Source organism: Chamaea fasciata, unplaced genomic scaffold (genome assembly GCF_029207755.1).
Source record: "Chamaea fasciata isolate MVZ Bird 193981 ecotype frontalis unplaced genomic scaffold, bChaFas1.0.hap1 SCAF_20, whole genome shotgun sequence".
NCBI classification, from domain to species: Eukaryota; Metazoa; Chordata; class Aves; order Passeriformes; family Sylviidae; genus Chamaea; species Chamaea fasciata.
In genome coordinates, this window is record NW_027094105.1 from 2412280 (window position 1) to 2432756 (window position 20477).

Below are 20477 nucleotides of genomic sequence, written 5' to 3' on the forward strand. Positions count from 1 at the left end.
AAATAAGATTTTGGGCTGGTTTTCACAGCAGACTTTGTGCCCACAGGCATTTTTTCAGCTTGGCTTTTCCCTGAGAATTTCCTGATGTCTCCTTTAACTTGTCTGTCCCTACAGAACAAATCCACAGAACCTGGGTACATAGGAATAGCTTCCTTTTGTAACCCACACTCCCGATGTTTTAAGACAAGGTTAATTTTCCCCATCTCCAAAGAAACCTCTGGATTGTGTCTGTGTGTCACAAGCACAGGCAGAGACGGGTTCAAACAGCTCCAGTCTAGGTAAAACTCAGATTTCTCTGAGTTTGGAGATGATCCCATCCATTTTCCCCCTTATCAAACAGCCCTGAACTACAAAATAAGGATTTAAGACAAGATGAGGGTTTTCCCCATGGACTGAAGCTGCAGTTTGGGCTGATCACTCACCCAGTTTTGCTGTTAAATCAAACCCTCATGGGTTAGGACTGGTTTTTGCTCTGTCCCTCCTCCATTTCTCCGTGCAGCACATCCATGGATTGGTGCTGGGCTCCTGCCAGGTGTCCCCCAGTGGTGTCACCCACGTCACATCCAAGGGGATGAGAGACTTGGGGGGACACTGAGCTCCTCTGGGCACTGACCCCTCCCCAGAGCCTGGAGAGGGCCATCGACCCCCTGCAGGTGTAGCTCAGTCAGTGCCAGCAGCAGCCAGGGCTTTGTCTCTGCCCTATTTTCACCCTCTCCCTCTGATTTTTGAAACCCCTGACTGTTCTGTCCAGCAAAAGCTCTTCTGCCCCACACATCCCCCCTTTTTCTGTCCATGTCTACTCTCCCCAGTCCCCTTCAGAGGTTTTGTGTGTTTTCCCCATGTCTTCGTTGCCTTCTCAGTACGTCCACACTGGTTTTTGTTTGGATTTCCCCCTCTTTGCAGCCTCTTTGGCTGCTGTCCTTCCTTTCTGCTGTTTTCTGGTTCCCCTTTCTCAACTGTTCTCCTTGGTCAGCCTGACCAGCCTCTGCAGTTCCGTGTGCGTGGCTTTGCTGCTTCCCTGAGGTGCATGGATGGGATCCTCGGGATGAGCTGCTCGGGCCCCAGGGAGCTCTGTCCTGCACTGGGCGGGGGGGAGAGGCTGCAAAAACCCGAATTCCTGTGTGCAGTTCTGGGCCACTCACAGTGAGAAGGGCATTGAGGGGCTGGAGCATGTCCAGGGCAGGGAACAGAGCTTGGAAGGGGCTGGAGCCCCAGGAGAGGCTGAGGGAGCTGGGAAAGGGGCTGAGCCTGAAGAAAAGGAGGCTCAGGGGGGACCTGGTGGCTCTGCACAACTCCCTGCCAGGAGGGGACAGCCGGGGGGGTCGGGCTCTGCTCCAGGGAACAGGGACAGGAGGAGAGGGAACGGCCTCAGGCTGGGCCAGGGGAGGTATAGGTTGGACATCAGGTGGAATTTCTTCATGGAAAGAGTTTTCAAGCCCTAGAAGAGGCTGCCCAGGGCAGTGCTGGAATCTCCACTGCCGGAGAGATTTAAAACCCTCCAGATGTGGATGTGGCACTTGGGGACACGGGTCAGTGGTGGCCTTGCAGTGTTGGGACTTGATAATCTTGGAGGTCTAAATGATTCTGTGATTCCATGCATTTCAGTCTTTTCTATCCCAGCTGATGGAAAGGGGGGAAGAAAACCTCTTTGACTTCACTCTGGTGTGTCAGGATTTGCTCACTGTCCTTGCCCATGGCAGAGGGTGGAACCGGATGAGCTTTGAGGTCCTTCCACCCCATCCTGGGATTCTGTGATTCCTGGGATGGTTTCAGAGCTGGGCTGCTCCACCAGGATGCAGCTAGAGGGATGAAGGCCATGGAGATCCTCTCCAAAGGCAGCAGGATTAAACCAGAGCAGGATTAAACCAGAGCAGAATCGTTCCAACTGGGTCGGGGTGAATTATTCATAGCAAATAATTTATTCACCAAACCCGACCTCATTTTCCCCAGCAGCGCTCCATTGTCCCAAATTTCTTCCCGCCTGGGGATCGTTCCCAGAGCAGTTCCTGTCCCAGGGGCTGAAGGGGTGCTCTTAATAATTCAAATCCCTCGGGGTGCCAGTAGTTTTCCAGGCACTGTGTGCTGCTCTTCCTGCTGCCTCTGGATAAATGTGCCAGGGAAGAGGATTTAGGGTACAGCAACTTTTTCTGGGTCAGGCTGGGAGCCAGCAAGACACCTTTGATCCCGGGATGATTTTTTCCCCCTATTCCCCCGACGCTTCCCCTGCCTTTTGGGCCATTGTCCAAGGAGCTCCTGAGCAAAGCTGGAAGGGAATTTATTCCTGTCACAGAGATTTGGTTCCTCGTTAGCCCTGCATTTGTTAATTGGCAATTAAAGCAGCGCCGGGGCCGCCTCCTGACCGCGCCCGGACCCCGCGCACCGAGCGCTGCCTCCGACCCCGCCTCTAATCAGCCCCTCGTTATCAGCACGGCGTTAATTAGGAGACTCCGGAGACAGCGGCGCGGCTGCTGCCTCTGGGGCCCTGTCCTGCGGAAGCATTAACGAGCTCCAAATCCGCCTAATTAAAACGCGGGGCGGCGGGAGGGATCCCCGGAGCGGGGACTCCACCTGCTGTCGGCTGCGCTTCCCCCGCCGGCCCTGGAGGGGAGAGGGGCTGGGGAATCCTTTCCTGGCGCCCACGGAAGGATTTCCACCTTTTTTTTTTTTTTTTTTTTTTTTTTTTTTTTTTTCCCCTGCTGCCCGTCGTTAATTCATCCGAGCGCTCCTGGCTTGTGGCTGACGTTTCCGGCGCATCCCAAGCGATGCGCGTTCTTTATCAGCGCAGGGAAGGAGCAGCAGGCTCCTAAAATTTCCTTCCGGCCTCCAGAAAGATGGGAAATTATCCAAATTAGAGATGGGGGGTTTTTTTCAGTTTGTTTTGGTTCAGTTATTTTTGTTCTTAGGATTTTTTGATTAGTTCTTTCCTTCCCCCCCCTTCCTTTCCCTCTCAATTTTTTCATCCTGTTTCAAACCACGAGCTACTGCTCTGACACGGCCTTCAAGCACAACTTCAGGCAGAAAAAACAGCAAAAAAAAGAGGGGGAAAGTGGTGTGTTTTTTTTTTTTTTTTTTTTTTTTTTTTTTAATTGAGTACACTCTAAGCAACTGGTTCAATTTTTTTTTTTTTTTTTTAACCTATGTTCTTATCTCTAAGTCTTTGCGAAAACTTGAGATTTCCTGTCCTAGCCTGGTTCAGGATGAAAATCAGAAATTCTTGATTGAATTTTTTTACGGAGAAATTTTGGGTCAAGCAGAATATTTTGAGTTTGAGAAATGTTACCAATTTCAACTGGATTCCTTTTAAATGGATCCTCTAGAAATGGAGGGGAACTAAATGCAGATAAAATTAGAAAGTAGCTTGGAAAGGTTTGAAATTTCATGCTGTGCACAAGGCGATATTTTTATGTATAAGGTTATTTTGTAATATTGAGAGGAAAAAAAAAAAAGAGTGTAACTTTTTGTTTGCAGTTTCAGCCTTTTGGCTGCATTTGTGGCATTGGGAAAATGCACCAGATAATGTTCAAGGATCAAATCCCTCCTGGCTGTGCCAGTGGCTGGCTGATTCTCTGGCTCCTCTGGGTGCCCACGGGGATTTGGGATGTGGGGTGAGCAATGTCTCACCCAGCCCCTCCCTCACCTCCCCAGCTGAGTTGGCAAAGCTATTTTGGATTCCAGATGGATCAATTCTTCCAACTGCTCCATCCTCAGCAGGAGCTCTCCAGCTGTGCCAGGTGTTCACTTAAAGAACAGATTTTCTCAAGCCAGGGGCTTCCCCGAAAGGAATTTTTCCTGCTTTTGGGAGGATCTTGGGTGGCTTTAGCTGAGGCCTGCTGGCTTTGGCTGCTGCAGGTTCTGAGACATTTTTCTCTCATTTTATGGCTTTTCTTTTTTGGCCAAGAAATGAGCAGCTGGAAGGTGCAACCTGCAGCTCACCTTGGTAGGGCAGGAACTCCTCAAGTGCCATCCAAAGGGAAGTGAACCCCAGTTTGCCACCCTGAGAGGACACAGGGACTCATCCCATCACAGCTTCCCTGTCCTGAGCTGCCCTGTCTCATCCCTGATGGAAGAACAGCTCAACCCCCCCTTTCTGCTCCTTGCTGGGTTCTCAGATTGGGAATTCCAATCACCTGGAGGTGTCTGAGTTACCTGTTTGACCAGTTTGGATACTGGGATGGAGAAAATGGCAGCGCTGAGGGAAATGCAGGGAGGAGGGCACGGAGGTGGGGTAGGCAGAGCCTCTGTCAGGTGCCTGTTTGCAGCAAAATGTGGGGTTTGCTCAGCCAGGCTTCTAAAAGTGGGAATCCCTTTGGAAAATCTTCCCCTAAACCCTCTATCCCTGGCTAAAACTGAGGAGGAGAGCCCTGCTCTGTACAGCTGTGAGTGGCCTGTGTTCTGCATCCACATCCTCTGGGAATTCATCCTTTGGGGAGGCCTGAGATGTGCCAGTCACAAAGTGGTTTTTGGTGCTGGCTTTTGTGAGGATAGAGCTCTCCTGTGGGGAATTATTCCTCATTTGCCTGTTTTTCATTTCCATGCATCTTCTTTCTTTCTGCATCCCTTAACTCTCTCCCACTCCAGTGGGATTCTGGGACTCTGCGATTGCTAACTGTGGGCTCTCATTGATGGCTTTTTGTAGCTTTTTGTGTGCTGAGGGCAGAATCGGAATTAAACCCTGTTTCATTTGACCTGAATGAACAGAAAAAAACCCCGTGGTGTTGCCAGCACTTGCTACTGTCACTGACTGAAGGGGGAGGAAAGGCTGGACTTTGATTCCCTGTCTCTGAGGCTGGGCAGACACGGAATAACCTCTGGGCATGCTGTGAGGGAGATCACAATGGTTTGTCCCAGACTTTAGGTGACAGGGACGTTGTTACAGTGGCCTCTTGTTCCTGCAGGATGCAGTGAGAGCTGAAAATGTGTAAATGGATAAACAAGGAGATTCCAGCTCCTCTGAGCAGGTTTTTACACTGGACCAGCACTTTGTGCCCTTTGCTCGTGTCAACACCAACAAGTGTTCCCCTGGGGGGAATTGTCTCCTTGGCTGGCAGGAGGTGCCAGGGTTGGGGTCTGCACTCTGAGGGCATGGAAGTGCCCAGGGGCAGGTTTTGGACAGAGCTTGGAGCAACCTGGGACAGGGAAAGGTGTCTGCCCATGGCAGGGGGTGGAATGAGATGAGTTTTAAGGTCTTTTCCAACTCAAACCAGTCTGGGATTCTAAGGCAGCTCAGTCCATATATCTGGGAAACTAGAAATTGAAGTTGGAAGATTCTCGAAGCAGGGAGCTTATCCCAGAGATGGAAAACCTGGCCAAGTGTTCATGCCCCAGCTGGGGCTTGCTTTGAGGGAAACAGGGGCAGCAATCAGGGCTCCCACTGAGCCTCTCACCTTGCCTGAAGCTCCCCCAGGTCCCTGCTCTCACCTGCACCACGCTCTGTTCACGAGCAGGAAAATGCCCATCAGCAGAGGAGTTTCTGCTGCAGGTTTTCCCCAGGGCAGCAAAGAGGCTGCACCAAAATCTGCAGCTCTGGAAACAGAGCCAGGCTTGTGGCCACTGCTGCAGCGCCCTGAGCGTGTTCATGTGCAGCTGGCACTCACTCCTCACAGCATTTGGGGGCTGTGGTTAAACAAACAGGAGGTTTCTGGGCAGACAGAGGGATCTAAAGAACAGCCCCAGCAGCTTTCAGATGGGGATGAAGTTGCCTCCCCAGCAAGGGGCCCAGGCCAAGCTGCCACTGGGTTTTTGAGGCTGTGCTCAGGCAGATCAACACCCAGGGGGTGCCTTGGGTGGAAAATCCCTCTGGAGAACAGAAACACCGGGGTTTGTCTGAGACAGGGATGTTTTCAAGCAGCTCCTGAAAGCTGAGGAATCATCAGGCTGCTGAAGGAGAATTCCATCCTTTAAATGCGTGCTGAGCTTATCAGCAAGGCTTGGAGCATGGAGCTGCTCTGCTGCCAGCAGGTCAAAGCTTTCCAAAGCAATTTCAGGTGCTTCCTGCTTAGCAGAATGATGGATTTGCCCTGCCAGAGGTGGCTGGTGATGGGGAACGAGTCGCTCCCAGCTCTGAAGATCTTGGAAAACACTGATCCTGAGGGATGGTTCCATGTTTGGATTGGAAGAGCAGGGAGGGAATTACAATCCTGCTCGTGTTCATCCTGCCTCTCCTCTCTGGGAAGGTGTGGATGGAGCTGTGCAGCTCGGTCACTGCAAGGGAGGGAGACAGGAGCCACAATCCAGGTGTCCCCAGCAGGAAGGACATTGTCGCCTTTACCTGTCACCAACCCCTCCACGCTGCCCCGGGGTGCTTGAGCCACATTCCAGGGCTCAGCACTGTTCCCAAGTGTGCTTCAGGCTGGGACCAAAATACACCATCCCAGCCCCCTCCAGGGATGGCACAGCTCCTGCACAAACCCTCACGGTGTCATTGTCACTGGAGGTGCCTTCCTCACCTCCTGCTCCCAGCAAGGACAGCTGGAGAGGCACGGGCACATTTGGGATGGAGCTGCAGCCTCAGGTGGCAGATGCAAACCTTCCATCATCTTACTTCAGTCACTGGGGCCAGGCGCCGTTTTGTCCTGTTTCAGGATTTCAGTGAAGGATTTAGTGAGGCCAAGTGGTGTAGGAAAGGGTGGAGGAGGTGGATTTATGGTTTTTTTCTCCTCAGCACGCTGCTTTGGCAGGTGGTATGAGCAGCCACGTGTCTGGATGCTGCAGACACCACTGGAGACAGCCAGGAAATGGGATGAGATGCTCCCCCCCTGGCTTCTTTTGGGAGAACTCTGTAGGGGTGCAATGCAGTGCTGGCAAATCACTCCTTAAACCGCTGATGTTCTACCCCAAACCTGCTCCTGTCTGGAGCTGACGTCCACGTGCAGAAGGACTTCAGCTCAGCACACAAAAAGTTCCTTCCTGTTTGTTTTCTGGGGGGTTCAGAGAGGGGCGGGGGAGGGTGGGGGGAGGACTCCTGGCCCCCACTGACAGCCAGCCCTGTGTGTCCCCAGCGCCTGGTGAGGATGAACATGCCCATCTCTCCCGAGGATCTAACCGTGCACTTCACCTCCACGCTGATGGCCCTGATCCGCACGGCCCTGGAGATCAAACTGGCCTCAGGTGAGAGGGAGGGGGGGATGAGGGGCTGGCTGGGTCACCTGGAGGTCAAACTGGCCTCAGGTGAGAGGGGCTGGTGGCTCAGGGGTGGCTGGGTCACCTGGAGGATGCAGCAAGGACACCCAGGGCAGCTCAGCTTCTTGGAATCCTCTGTGACTGTGGCTCGGTCCCACAGGGTTTAGGGAAGCTGAAGTCTCCTCTAGGTGTGGATTTTATTGTGCTGTGGGTTTCTTGTACATGGAAAAACCCCCAAAACAGCACGAATTAGAGACCAATGCCCTGCCTGGCCTCTTCTAGAGCTTTTCCCCAGCTCTGTCAGCCTCCAGCCTGTGCCTTGCAGGATAGGAGTGCGTTTTCTGCCATCTGAGCTCTGAAAACCAGGAGAAAATCAGAGTTATCTGAGACACATTGGCTCAAGGCCCAGCTCCTGACCCCAAGATGGGCTGGGTTGGTCAGAGGAAGGTGCCAGGAACACCGAGGGCACAGATTGATCCCTGGATGGGCCATTCACTGAAGAGTTTGATTTAATCCGTGTGGGTCCCATCCAGCTCAGAGTACTCAGTGAAATCTTGCTGTCCTCCCCAAACCATGGCACTTCTGCCCCAGGTGGGAATCCTGTCTTCCCACTGCCCTCCCATGCCGACACCTGAGGACAAGGGAGCTTGGAGAGGGGCCCTGAGCATCCCTGTGCCTTTGGGGTGTCAGGGAAATGTGGGAGACTTTGCCCATCCCAGCTGAGAGCCCTGGGAGGAGGCAGCCAGGACATGTCCTGTGCGCTCTCAGTCAGAACTGAGTTTCCACACCTCGGAACTGTTCCAGCCCTTCCTCCCCAGTCACTCCACGCTGGCAGCGAGGCAGGAACTCCAGGTGCCCCGAAGCACATTCCACATTGAGATAAAATGGAATTATTGAAGTGCTTAATCAGGCGTTTACTCGCCTCCCAATTAAACTTTGCAGCGTAATAAACTGCATCAGCCTTTCCTCTGGGTCGTTACCCATTTCATCAGCCCGGCTGGGGTCACAGGCAAGGCATGCCTGGCCTAAGCACTCTTACACCTCATTTAAAAGTTAACGGGAGGTAACAAACGCTCTCAGGAGCAGGGGCAAGGCAGGGTTAGGCTGTTGTGCTTTCCTAAGCGGTTTTAGGCCAGTGCAAACATCTGAGTTAATCTCCTCCCTCCTGTGCTGCTTAAACTTTGCCTTTGATGCTTTGGGGAGGCATTGCTGGAAGAAGACAAAAGTTTGAGGTGCCTGGGGTTTCCCCAAAGGAGTGGGATCAAGACAAGGAGCAGACACTCGTTTCTACAGATGCTTTTAGGACGTCCTGTGACTTTAAGAGCCGGCACCTTATTTCAAGAATGACTCCTAGATAAGGATGCTGAGAGTTTGTTTAATTTTCACTTTCTGGTTACCTGTCAGCCTTTTTCAGCTGGAAAAGCTCCCCCCACCCTTTCGAAAATTGGAAGGGAGCCAGAGAGGAGAGCTCAGCTGATAGCCTGGATTATTTCTGTGGTTTAGCTCTGCTCCGGGGTGTGAGGTTCTGACCTGTTTTGTTGTTATGAGCCGCCTTTGACTAGGTTTCATGTGCTACATTTAATTGAGTCTTTAGTGGGCTTAACAGGCCCTTAATAAACCTCCCTAATGAGTTCCCGTGTGGGAGTTCAAACCGCGGTGTAACAGAGCACCTTGAGCCTCCTCCCCTCACTCTGCTCTTAGAAAAATAATCTCTGTCATTCAGATGAACTGCTTAATTGCCTGCTGTGTGGGGAATTCAGCTGGGAGCTGGCCTGGGGCTCACCCAGCCTTTAATCACTGTCCCCGTGTGCATTTAGGGCTGGCTTTGGCCCTCTGAGCAGAGCTGCTGGGTCGGGCTCTGCTCTGCCTTAGGGTGCTGGGGCAGAGCTCTGGGTTTGTGTGTCATTCCCAGGGATTTTGGGACGAGTTGGTGGCAGCAGGTTTGTAATCCCTCAGGACATTGCTCAGTGGAGGCTGGGTTAGAGGATCTTTAAGGTCTTTTCCAGCCCAAACCCGTCTGTGATCATGGGATTTTGTGATTCATGTCCTGGTCCTTTGCATCCTACCTGGGAGGTGCTGCTGCCTGCACGGGCACTCCCCAAAGGAAGAGGCACCTGCAGTTCTGTGGAATAAGTCTGAGCTCAGATTTAAACCCCAGGTCCCTGCTCAGGGTCCCCAGGGCGAGGCAAGGATGGTCCTGCTGAGTTCATGCACTGCTCTCATGGAGAATTCATGGATTCCCTGGGTAGGGAAGGGCTGTGCTGGCTCACCCTTCCCAAGGGATGGGAAGAGGGGATGGGAGCAGTGGGATGTGCTGCCCGGGCAGGCTCTCACCCCTCTCCCTCCCCCTGGCTGTAGGAGGTGTAAAGCAGCACCAGTGCGACGCTGAGCTCAGGAAGGAGATCTCGCTGGTCTGGCCCAACCTGTCCCAGAAGACTCTGGATCTGCTAGTGCCTCCTCACAAACGTAAGTGCTTCAAGCACTGGCTCCATCCCAGACACCCAGGAACCCCAGATGAGGTTTTTCCCTCCTTGTCTGCTCTGTCCAACCCCAGATGAGGTTTTTCCCTCCTTGTCTGCTCTGTCCAACCCCAGATGAGGTTTTTCCCTCCTTGTCTGCTCTGTCCAACCCCAGATTAGGTTTTCCCCTCCTTGCCTGCTCTGTCCCAAGCCCCATGTGGGTCACCTGGAGGGTACAGCGAGGACACCGAGGGCAGCTGACCCCCTGCAGGCTCTGTGCTGCCCTGGCTCTGTCACACAGGGCTTGGGGAAGCTGAGCTCACCTCTGGGCATGGACTGCATTGTGCTGCAGGACATTCCCTGCGCGTGGAAAAACCCAAATCCCAAACAGTGCCCAGCAGAGACCACAGCCCTGTGTGGCCTCTTCCAGAGCTTTCCCCCAGCTCTGTCAGCCTCCAGCCTTTGCCTTGCAGGGTGGGAGAGCAATTTCTGCCACCTGAGCTCCAGAAAAATGGGGGGAAGAAAAATTAAAGCTTGCGGAGGAGTTAGAGAATCAGATGTGAGGTGTTTGGGGCTTAAAGGCCTTTTTGTTACATGGTGATGTCCTGGGCAAAAGTGCTGAGAAAATGGGAAGTTTGCTGTTATCCTGATTAGCTCTGGATTCCTGATTAATGAGAAACAGTGTGGAGTAATAAAGGCATTGTTAATTAAGAAAAAGGGGTTGTTAATTAGGAAAAATGAGGGAGCAGAGGAGGTGCAAATCATAGTGACTGCTGAAGTCTTTCCCTCCCCTCCTCTCTTGATTCTTATATATCTGCTGCTCAGTTCTTTCTCCCATGGTGAGTACTCCAGTGCTGGGCAGGGAAGGGCTGTCCCATGGCTCTGAGGGTGAAAAAAAAAATCTGGAAAAATGAAATATTCCTTAAATGTGTATTAGCCCATTCTACCCCATTTACTGTAGTTCAGAGAAGCAGGAGTCAGGCTGCTTCGTTGATAAAGGCTGGCTGTGGGTCTGGGATGAATTTAGGAATTCTCTCAGAAATGCTGACAATACCACTGAGTTTTCCTGCCTGGTTTTTCCTTCACAATCCCTGTGTTTGCCACAGAGAGCTCCAAACCAAGGCAAGGCAGCAACAGGCAAAGAGCTGAAGAATGTGTTGTAACCTTTTCTTTGTGGTTTTTTTTTCCTTTCTCCTACTTTTCTGTGTCTGTTTTGCCTCACTATTCTCATGTTGCTTCCTCCCTCTCCCTGTTTTTCACACTCATTTGCTGTTATTTCTTATTCCTGTCTTCTCCTCATCCTTGGAATGTCTCTGCCGTGGTTTTCCCATGCCCTGGCAGCTGATGAAATGACTGTGGGGAAGGTCTACGCAGCCCTGATGATTTTTGACTTCTACAAGCAGAATAAGAACAGCAGGGAGCAAGTCCAGCCCCCCGGGGGCCTGTGCCAGGTACAAAAGGGGTTTTTCCATTTCCCTCTTGGGCAGCTCTAACAAGAATCACCAGCAGGATTCATCCAGAAGGTCTTGGCTGCCCCTCCAAACAGGGTTTAAAAATGCTGCCTCAAAAATGGAAATATCTCCTGAAAGTCTCTCTCAAAAAAAAATTTTTTAAAAAATCATTTTAGTTGCCTTTTCCAGTAAAGAAAGATCTTTTCCAAAAAAATGGCAACTGATCTTCGAAAGTCTAAATCCTGTGTTTAAAAATGTCCTAGGGCCTGGGGAACACCAATAGATTTCCTTGGGAGACTAAAGAATTATTGAAAGCTGTTGATAGTTTGGCTATAGAAGGCTTAAGTTATTTTTGAAAATAGGAATTATTCAAAGTCGTTTTGGCTCTAATAGGTTTGAAGGTTTTTACAAATTCTAGAAAATGTTTTCACACAACTGGCATTGAAAGCCCAGTTCTTTCCAGCAGAACAAACACCTGTTGTTTTCAGGATGAGCATCCAGCTGATCTCCAGCACAGGGTGGAGATCTGTCCCACAGGTGGATGGCTACAACAGATCCATCCAGAGCCATTGGAATTGCACAGCTCCTCTGGCCACATCCATGGGGGAACTCCCTTCTTTTATTCCCTGAATAAAAGAATTCAGTGCTCTGGTGACTGGGAGAGCGTTCAGAGAGAAGGGGAATTGTGGAGGGAATGGGGATTGCAGCAGGGCTTGGGAGAGCATTCAGGGGGAAAGGGGATTGCAGCAGAACACGACTTGTACCAGGTGTCCCTCAGAGCCTCTCCCAGCTGTGCCCAGTCTGGGGTGGCCTTTCTTCTCTCCCAGGGTGGCAAAGTGGACTTTTTCATAGAGAAAACATTCCATCCCAGCTCTGACAACCTTCCCTTGTGCTTGGCAGCCCGGGCCAGTGTCTCTCTTCCACCCCTTGAAGGCCACCCTGGAGCAGACCCAGCCCTTCAACAACGCCAAGGCCTTCCTGCGCCAGAAGAGCTCGGCCTCCCTCAACAACGGGGGAGCCTTGTGAGTATCCCTGACCCCTCCAGAGCCACCACACCTCGGGGTCACCCCACCCACCTCTGCTGCTCCAGTGGCTCTGCTGACACCAAGGCTGGCTTCCTTTGTAAAGACAGGTGCCTGCCAGGGAAAAGCTGGAGCTTCCCCTGGAATGGAGAATGTAAACCCCCTCCCTCCAAATTATTATAATTTAGAAATTAAGAGGCTTTCAGGGAGAGATATGGGAATAGGAATAACAGTTCTTTACTAGGGAAATTAAAAATAAAAATGTAGTAGTACAAAAAAGAAAACACTGACAGAGTCAGATACAGCCTGACACCCTGTTGGTCAGGCTGTTGGGAGCAGTCCAAATAAATCCTCCTGCAGTGCCAGATGTGGTTCTGTTGGAGCAGAGATGATCCTGTAGAAGGGTCCAGTGATGCTGAGATGGGTCCGATCTCCCTCTGGGAATCCAGTGCACACAGGCTGTGCTGGTGTTCTGAATGCCAGGTTTGATCCAGGCGGGAATGCTGGGCTCCTCCCCCTGGGTGGAGCCTCTCCCCATGGGATGATGGGATTGTATCAGCCCTGCAGTGAGCCTCGATGGCCCATGGACGGCAGATATCCCCTGGAGGGAGGATGGGTCCTGGAAGGGATAAAGAACTCTGCCCCAGCTGGTTTGAACAGCTGCCCATTGACAGAAGGCACCACCCCCTCTAGCCTGGAGTTACGAGGGATGGGTCATAGAAGAGAAAAACACCTCCCACCTCCCCACCTGGTTTCAGCAGATGGCAATAGAATACACACTTTGGGTTACATCTTGCATTGCAACCCAAGACAAAGGCCAGCAGCCTTTTCTCACCATGGCTGGGACAATTCCTGCTGGTGGCTCTGCTCCCACTGCGCTTATCCCTGTGCTGGTGGTGTTGGGTTCTCGGTGTTTCCTTCATGAATCCTCACTGGAGAGCTTCCCAGTGTGAGTTTGCTCACAGGAATTTGGGACCATTGCAAAATAGCCAAACAAACCCCACTGACAATCCCAGCAATGAGTTTTTGGGAGGCCAAAGATCCTTGGGAGTAAATTCATCCCTTGAGCTTGTGGCACTGGGCAACATCAAGTGCTTGCCACAGCACAATTCGTCTCTTTGGGGAAATTATCCTCTCATGGAGAGCTTTCCAAACAGGCCTAGTGACAGTGATCCCTAATCAATTCTCCATTTCCCGCTCCAGGTGATTTTTCTCTGGATCATGAGTGCTATGGATTTTTAGTGACAGACAGCTGAGGTTTAAACATCCCACATAATCCTGATGGGGAAACCAACACCAGACTCAACAGCTGGTGAACGGGCTTCAGCATGGCTGAGGTGTTTGACCAGTGTCCAGCTGGTCCTGCACACAAAATCAGCCTGAACTCCCAAATTCTTCATTGTCCATAAGGAATTAAGTAGCAGAAGTTGTTTTCCTTAATTACTGAAAAAAATATCATGGTGGGTTTGATTTCCTCGTTCTCATGGGACCTTCAGCCTCTACAGGGGAAAAACCCAGGGGACCGTAGAGCTTCACCAGCCCCTGTGCCCATCCTGCAGCTGATTTTCACAAGTGAAACCCCAAAGGGTGCTCGAGTCTGTTTGCCTAATTCAGCAAAATCTCTTTGTAAAAGAATGAATATTTTTTCTCTCTTTTCCTTCGGACAGGCCACCCCCAGAGGGAGCGATCAAAGAGTCCAGCTCTTGGGGAACGCAGCGCACCCAGGACGTGTTCTATGAAACCAGGAGCCCAGCTTTTGAGCGAGGCCACTCCGAGGAGATCCCCATCGAGAGGGTGAGAAAATGGGGGGAAGGTGGGAAGGGGAAGGTGCAGATTTTGGAGCTGTGGGAGGACTTGAGAAATTTAAGAAAACATTTGGAAAGAGCAGGTGAAGACAGGGTGAGATGCAGGAGATTTTAGAGGTGTGGTAGAGCTCCAGATATTTAAGAAAATTCTTGGAAAAAGCAGGTGAAGATGGGGTGAGATGCAGGAGATTTTAGAACTGTGGTAGAATAATAAATTTTAGAGAACACTTAGAAAAAGCAGGTGAAGACAGGGTGAGAGGTAGGAAATTTTAGAACAGTGGTACAATTTAAGAAATTTTAGAAAAAACACTTAAAAGGAGGTGAAGATGGGGTGAGATGCAGGAAATTTTAAAACTATGGTACAATTTAGAAGTTTTAGAAAATGCTTAGGAAAAGCAGGTGCAGACAGGGGGACCTGCATTAGTGGGAGATCTGTCCCTTGAGGCAAGCGTTGTTCTGTCTCTTGCTTGCTTGAGCATTGTGGAGAAACCCCAGACCTGGCAGCTCCCACAGCCTGATCTGGACAGGCTTTTTCTGGAATTGTCTTGCTGCCATAGGTTACCTCAGACTTTCTCTTCCCATTTCCCAATGCCATTGTCCCAGCTCAGATGAGGGGTTTCCCAGGTCACAGCTGGAGCTCCTGGCTGGTGGAAGAGCTGATCCCACTGCTTGTGGGATGTCCTTGCTGAGGACAGAGTAACTTGGGCATTCCACAGCTCTTCAGTTGCTCTTTCCCACACCAGCATCTCCTCCCAATCAAATCAAACTTCAGGAAGCTGATGGTGGCTTCAAAGCTGATGCTCCTGTTCCTGCTACTGAAACCATTCCATGTTTTGATCAGGTGGTGGAAATGAAGGAGATCAGCCCCACAGTTGCCAACGGAGAGCCCCAACCAGGCCTGGAGAGCCAGGGCCGGGCGGCCTCCATGCCACGCCTGGCTGCTGAAACCCAGGTGAGAGGTGGGGATTTGGCCGTGGGAGACTGAGATCTCAGCATCTTCTCTCTGCTTGTCATGGGTGGGATGTGGCTTGGGAATACTGGTTTTAAAAGATGTGGAGATGGGAATCCAGGCCTTGTGCTGGGATGATCGGGGGTTCCCTGCAGAAGTGGCAGCTGTCCTGTGCAGTCACAGCACTGTCCCCAGCTTTACTCCTCCCTACTTGCAGCAAAAAGCAGCCCAGGATAATCCCTCTGGCTGGACCACCCAAGAGTGTCACAATTTGGGGACAAGGCCATTTGCAGACTGTATTCCTGGAAGGCACATTTCCCATTAGTTGAGTGCTGTCTATCCAGCCAGCCAAGCCACGCTCCTGTGCCCTGTCCTTACAGAAAGCTGGAGATGTGCTGTGACACACTTAGGTGGATGCAGCAGGCACAGGGACTACCAGGGGCTGTGCCTGGGACGCTGAGTGTGTTCCCTGATTTTTCCTGTAGTGTGACCTTGGCCAGTGATTTGATGTTGAGGATTTCCCTTGTTGATTTAACTCATTTTTTTTTAAGAAATCTCCTCGCTAGAGTTGACTTTCTCATCAGCTTGTGGGCGCTACTTAGTGTGTAGGATGTCACTGATCATTTCTGGCCATTTCACACGTTCACTGCTGTTTGTCCCAAATACTGCCCAGCCACCATCCTGCCTCCTGTGTCACATCTCACCACTCGTGTCCTGCCTCATTCCAGGGCCTGATTCACACAGCCAGGAGGGAGCAGCCTGGCCTTGGGCTCTGTTTCTGTGGGGAGCAGAATGTTAAGGGTCTGCTGCACCCTGAAGTGAAACCCTGTGTTGTGTGCACACAGCAGTAGCTCCATAGATGGAATTGTTGTGCCAGCGTGCTGGAGCTGCCCCTCGCCAGCCAGAGGATTTCTCACCTGTCTCTGGAAACTGCAGCCTTTATGTGAACCCTGGGATTCTCAGAATTATCGGGAGCACTCCTCACTGTGCTTAATAAAGGCAACAGCACACAAAGCAAAGCCTTTCCCCTTCCCAGAAATTGCCCTTTATCCTAGAGCACAGGTAGCCTCTTTCCTTCCTTGGCAGTGCAGCTGGCAGAACCTTCCCTTGGGAAACTCCTCTCCATGGCAGTCAGGTATTTGCAGGATGTCCCTGACAGAAGCGTGGCTTGTGTCCCTGGGGTGTCACTGTCCCTGGTTGTGAATCAGGCCCTGAATCTCAGCTCTAACCTCATTGAATAATACAATGTTCACTGGTTGTAGCTTGGGTGAATAACTGATGTCCTTTCTGTGTGTGTCTCCCCCTCCACGCCCCCCACCCTCCCTCTCACCGGCTGCTCTGCCCCTCCCCAAACTTTTGAGTTCTTTCTAACCCTTATTTGCAATGCTTTCTGTTCCTGGACATCTCCCTTTCTGTTTGCCTCTCTTTTTTATGTTCCACTTACTTAAAAAAACCCCAAAACCCTCCACCTGTGTTCCCACCCTCCCTCTCTGCTGTCCTGCCCTCATCACCTCCCTCCCTGGTGGTCATCGTGTCCGCTGCACGTCTGATGTCTGACACTGGCTGTACTGTGGGGCTGCTTCCAATAATGTCCCTCACCTTGTCCGAATTGTTTGCAGAGGAGCAAAGCACGGTCACCTGGGAGTTACCTGGCAGTATGTAGTTCGCACTAAATTGTATCCTATTAAACTCATCTTAAGAATTAATTAACCTTCCTTTAACCCTTGACTTTTCTCCCCTCTCATCTGGAGTTGCGCCGGCGCAGCCGCTCTCTCTCTCTCTCTCCCCACTTTTCCCTCGATCCGTGGTTGCACGATGCTCGCTCTGGTACCAGGGGATGGCTGGGTGGTTTGTGCTTTTTTTTTTTTTTTTATTTGTTTATTTTCATGCCTCGTTGCTCTGGAATTTAGGCAGCAAAAACAGTCGGGTTGGTAATGAAGCAATTAGGAGCTCTCTGCAGGGGTGCATGCAATCTCCCGAGGCTTTTTGGGAGCCTGTGCCTCCCATAACAGGAGTGTTGCCAGGATTTCTGGAAAAGGGATTGATTGCTTTGCCACTGTTCGTGTCACTGGGACTTCTGTCCCTGGAGTAAGCATGGAAGCAGGACCAAAGCCCAAAAAGAAATGTTCATTTCTTGTCAATCTGTCTGGTTTTGGGGTTTTTGTAGTTGGGGGGGGGGGTGTTTGTTTTTTTGTTTTTTAAAATTTTTTTTTGGTGGGTGTTTTGGTTTTTGGGTTGGGGTTTTTTGGGGTTTTTTTTTGGTTTTGTTTTGGGGTTTTTTGGGGGTTTTTTTTGGGGGGGAGGTGCTGTTGGGTTTTTTCCTGGCAGCCCCTGTATGGATTTTGAAAATCTAGATGCATTTTTAGTGGGAAATACTTTCACTTCCCATATTTTTTGCCCATCAGACTGTCCAGTTTACAGCCCCCCTGCCTTCCCCAGCTGCAGGCTCAACACTAAACAAGGACAGATACCAAGCTCCTGAGGATAATCTCTTGCCCACACAAATGCGGGCCACAAGAGGTGACACAAAAGCAGCACAAGGTGATCCTGCTGATGGAATTGGTGCTTCCAGGGCCACACCACAGGCTGTGCTGGCCTCCCTCATCCTAGCCTTGTGATAAACCTTCCAGCACCAGGATCCCAACTGCTTACAGTGGAAAGCACCAAAATGTGGGTAACTGCCCAGATCGTGCCTTTCCACCCAGGATAATCTGCCCTCAAGGGGACGGAGAGTGGTTTTTCCACTCAAAATAATGAGCAGAGCTGTGAAACAATTGGCTTTGCCTTGGGTAAATATCACGGGGAAGCAGAGATCTGGATTTTGGGATAAGCAAACAAAAGAGAGCAGACAGGAAAAATAATACAGAGCTCTCAGGAAAGGTTACAGTGAGCAGAGTAAATGTTCTGTGAGAGCTGTTTTGTAGCACTTATTGGATTGGGAATTCAAACAAGTGTGAGGCTGAGGGACTGGGGAACATCCTGAATTTCACTGTTGTGCTGGAACGCTCTGAGATATCTCCTCTGGCACACGGCTCGGATGCAGTGACAGACCCAGGGAAGCATCCAGAGGATGGATGAGGTGTTGTCTCCACACAGAGCCAACCAGAGGCCAGCAGAGAAGGAAGTGTGGGAATTGTCCCTGTTTCCTGAGCTTTATCCCTGGGCAGAGGGAAGGCAGAGGCTGTGGGAGGAGCTGTCCTGCAGGACACTTGTCTGGAGTTCTGCAGAGCCTTTCAGGTTTTGTACCTAAAGGGAAGGGAGCAGGGTCTGGAGCTGCCACTGGCACACAGAGGGGGTCCAGCCAGTGGATTTGGGCTGGGCACTGTTACAGCTCTCAGTGCCCAGATGTTTGGACACAAATGTTTTAAAAACAGCAATAGCAAACCCAGGTGTTCCTTTCTGGAGCTGTCCTGGTGGGATTGCAGGATGTACGCACTATCCTTGCCCCAGGCAAAGGGCTTCAGGGAGTGATGGTGGCACAAGAGAGGTTTCAATGTTTGATGGGAGTTGTGCTCACTGCAGTGGGGTAGAAGGAGTTTCCTGGTGGCTTGGCCTGTACCTTGCCCTGATTCCTGATTTTTCTCCCCCCTCCACGTGGTGCTCAGCAACGCTATCTGCCTTCCTCTTTGGAGCTGCTTTGGGATGCAGGCCCTGGAGCAGTTGTGGGTGCCCCTGGTGTTGGAGAATTCCCCTTGTGAGGTGCTTGGCTGCTGCTCTATCCCATGTCCCTGCTGAGCTCCGTGCTGGGTGTGCTGTGCAGTGCTGCCTCTGCCTCTGCTCCTGTGGCACCTGTGGATTGGCACTGGGAGGTCACATTCACTCCCCAAATTTCCCGCTCAATCCACATCCCACAAATCCTCCTGCCCATTCCGGTTGTCTCCAATTAACCATTCTCTCTCCTTCCCCTCCTTGCCCCTCTCTCTCGCTGTTTAACCCCTCCATGCTGGGAGCCAGGCAGCCGAGCTGGGCCCGGCACCTTCCCTCACCCTGCTCCATGTCCCTCCCTGTTCCCTGCAGCCCATCCCGGACACGAGCCCCATGAAGCGCTCGGTCTCCACGCTGACCCCGCAGCGCCCTCACCCCATGCACCTCTACGAGTATTCCCTGGAGCGGATGCCTCCGGAGCAGGGCCACCACCACCACCACCACCGCTGCCACCGGCGGAAAGAGAAGAAGCAGAAGTCCTTGGACAGGGCCGCTCATCACATGGCTGATGGACAAGCTGGTGAGTGCTTTGCCAACAAGGATTTGTCCCTGGGAGATGAGGGAGGAGATGTATGTCCCCTATCCCTCTCCTTTCAGTTTTCTCCTTGTGGTGGTTTGAAAGCAAAACCAGCGAGACGCTCCAAGTCAGAAATACAATTTAATAGGAAAAAAAGAAACAAAACAAAACAAAGAAGTAAAATAAAGTAAAATGCAATAAAACAAAAGACCACTGACAGAGTCAGAATACAACCTGACACTCTGTTGGTCAGGATGTTGGAAACAGTCCAAAAGTCAGCCCTCCTGGAGTGGCAGATGTGGTCCTGTTGGAAGTAGAGGTGGTCCTGTAGAGAAAAGGGTCCAGAGATAGGTCCAGTCCTCCTTTGGGAACACTGGATATCTGGTGACACTTGTGGCTCCTTTTTATCTAGGTGGAAATGGTTTGGCTCCTCCTCCCTGGGTAGAGCATCTCACAATGGGATGATGTAATGTGTCTTGTCATTGGTGAGCTTTAATGGCCCATTAACAGGAGATATGCCCATGGAGGGAATGGGAGGGTGAGCGGAGATAAGAAACAATGCCCCACCCAGGTTTTAACAGCTGGCTTGTTCTCAAAAAGGCAGTCACCCCCCCCTCCTGGAGTTACAACAGATAAAGAAGAAACACCTTCCCAACCAGGTTTCAACAGATGGGATAGAATAATTTTTTGTTGTTGTTGTTCTTGGTTACAAAAGCCAAGACACTCCTTTTCAGGGGTTTGGGGTCCTGCCTGCGTGGAAGGACCTCCTCACCCCACACACGCTGGTGACCCCCTACCCAACGTTCTCCTTCCAGTTGCCCAGTCTGGAGAGTCTTCTTCCAAGGACAAGAAGCAGGAGCGTGGCCGCTCCCAGGAGAGGAAGCAGCACTCCTCCTCCTCCTCCGAAAAGCAGCGCTTCTACTCCTGCGACCGCTACGGCAGCCGGGACCGTGCCCAGCCCAAATCTGCTGACCAGAGCAGGCCCACCTCCCCCAACGGGGGCCCAGAGCACGGCCCACACAGACAGGTGAGGACAGCCAGGGTGGGGAAACTGCCCCGAGGGATCCCTGCCAGGGATTTGTGCACCCTCTCCGTGTTTTGCTTAAATTAGAGGAGGTGGAAAGGGGAAGGAAGGTCAGACAGTGCAGGTAAAGCCATTGAGGTCGTGCGTGGGGCCTCACATCAAGGTTGGGAAAATCCTCCAAGTCCAAGCTGTGCCCAGTCCCACCTGGTCACTGTCACAGCCCTTCCTTGGACACCTCCAGGGATGGGGACTCCAGACCCGCCTGGGCAGCCCCTTCCAATTCCTGACCACCCTTTTCAGGTAGAAATTCCTCCTGATGTCCAAGCTGGACCTCCTCTGGCACAGCCTGAGGTGGTTTCCTCTTGTCCTGTTTCCTCTTACATGGGAGCAGAGCCTGACCCCCACCTGGCTCCATGCTTCTGTCAT

General features: G+C 51.5%; 1 protein-coding gene across 1 annotated transcript in view; it reads left to right on the forward strand.

The window, feature by feature from the left end:
* Positions 1-20477, forward strand: part of CACNA1B (calcium voltage-gated channel subunit alpha1 B) — a 298701-nt gene that overhangs the window by 272530 nt on the left and 5694 nt on the right. Inside the window, exons 40-48 of the mRNA XM_066201321.1 lie at positions 6999-7107; positions 9478-9585; positions 10920-11029; positions 11930-12051; positions 13719-13845; positions 14698-14808; positions 16425-16460; positions 18823-19030; positions 19843-20054. Of these exons, the coding sequence (XP_066057418.1) occupies positions 6999-7107; positions 9478-9585; positions 10920-11029; positions 11930-12051; positions 13719-13845; positions 14698-14808; positions 16425-16460; positions 18823-19030; positions 19843-20054 (1143 nt within the window). The remainder of the gene's footprint in view (positions 1-6998; positions 7108-9477; positions 9586-10919; positions 11030-11929; positions 12052-13718; positions 13846-14697; positions 14809-16424; positions 16461-18822; positions 19031-19842; positions 20055-20477) is intronic.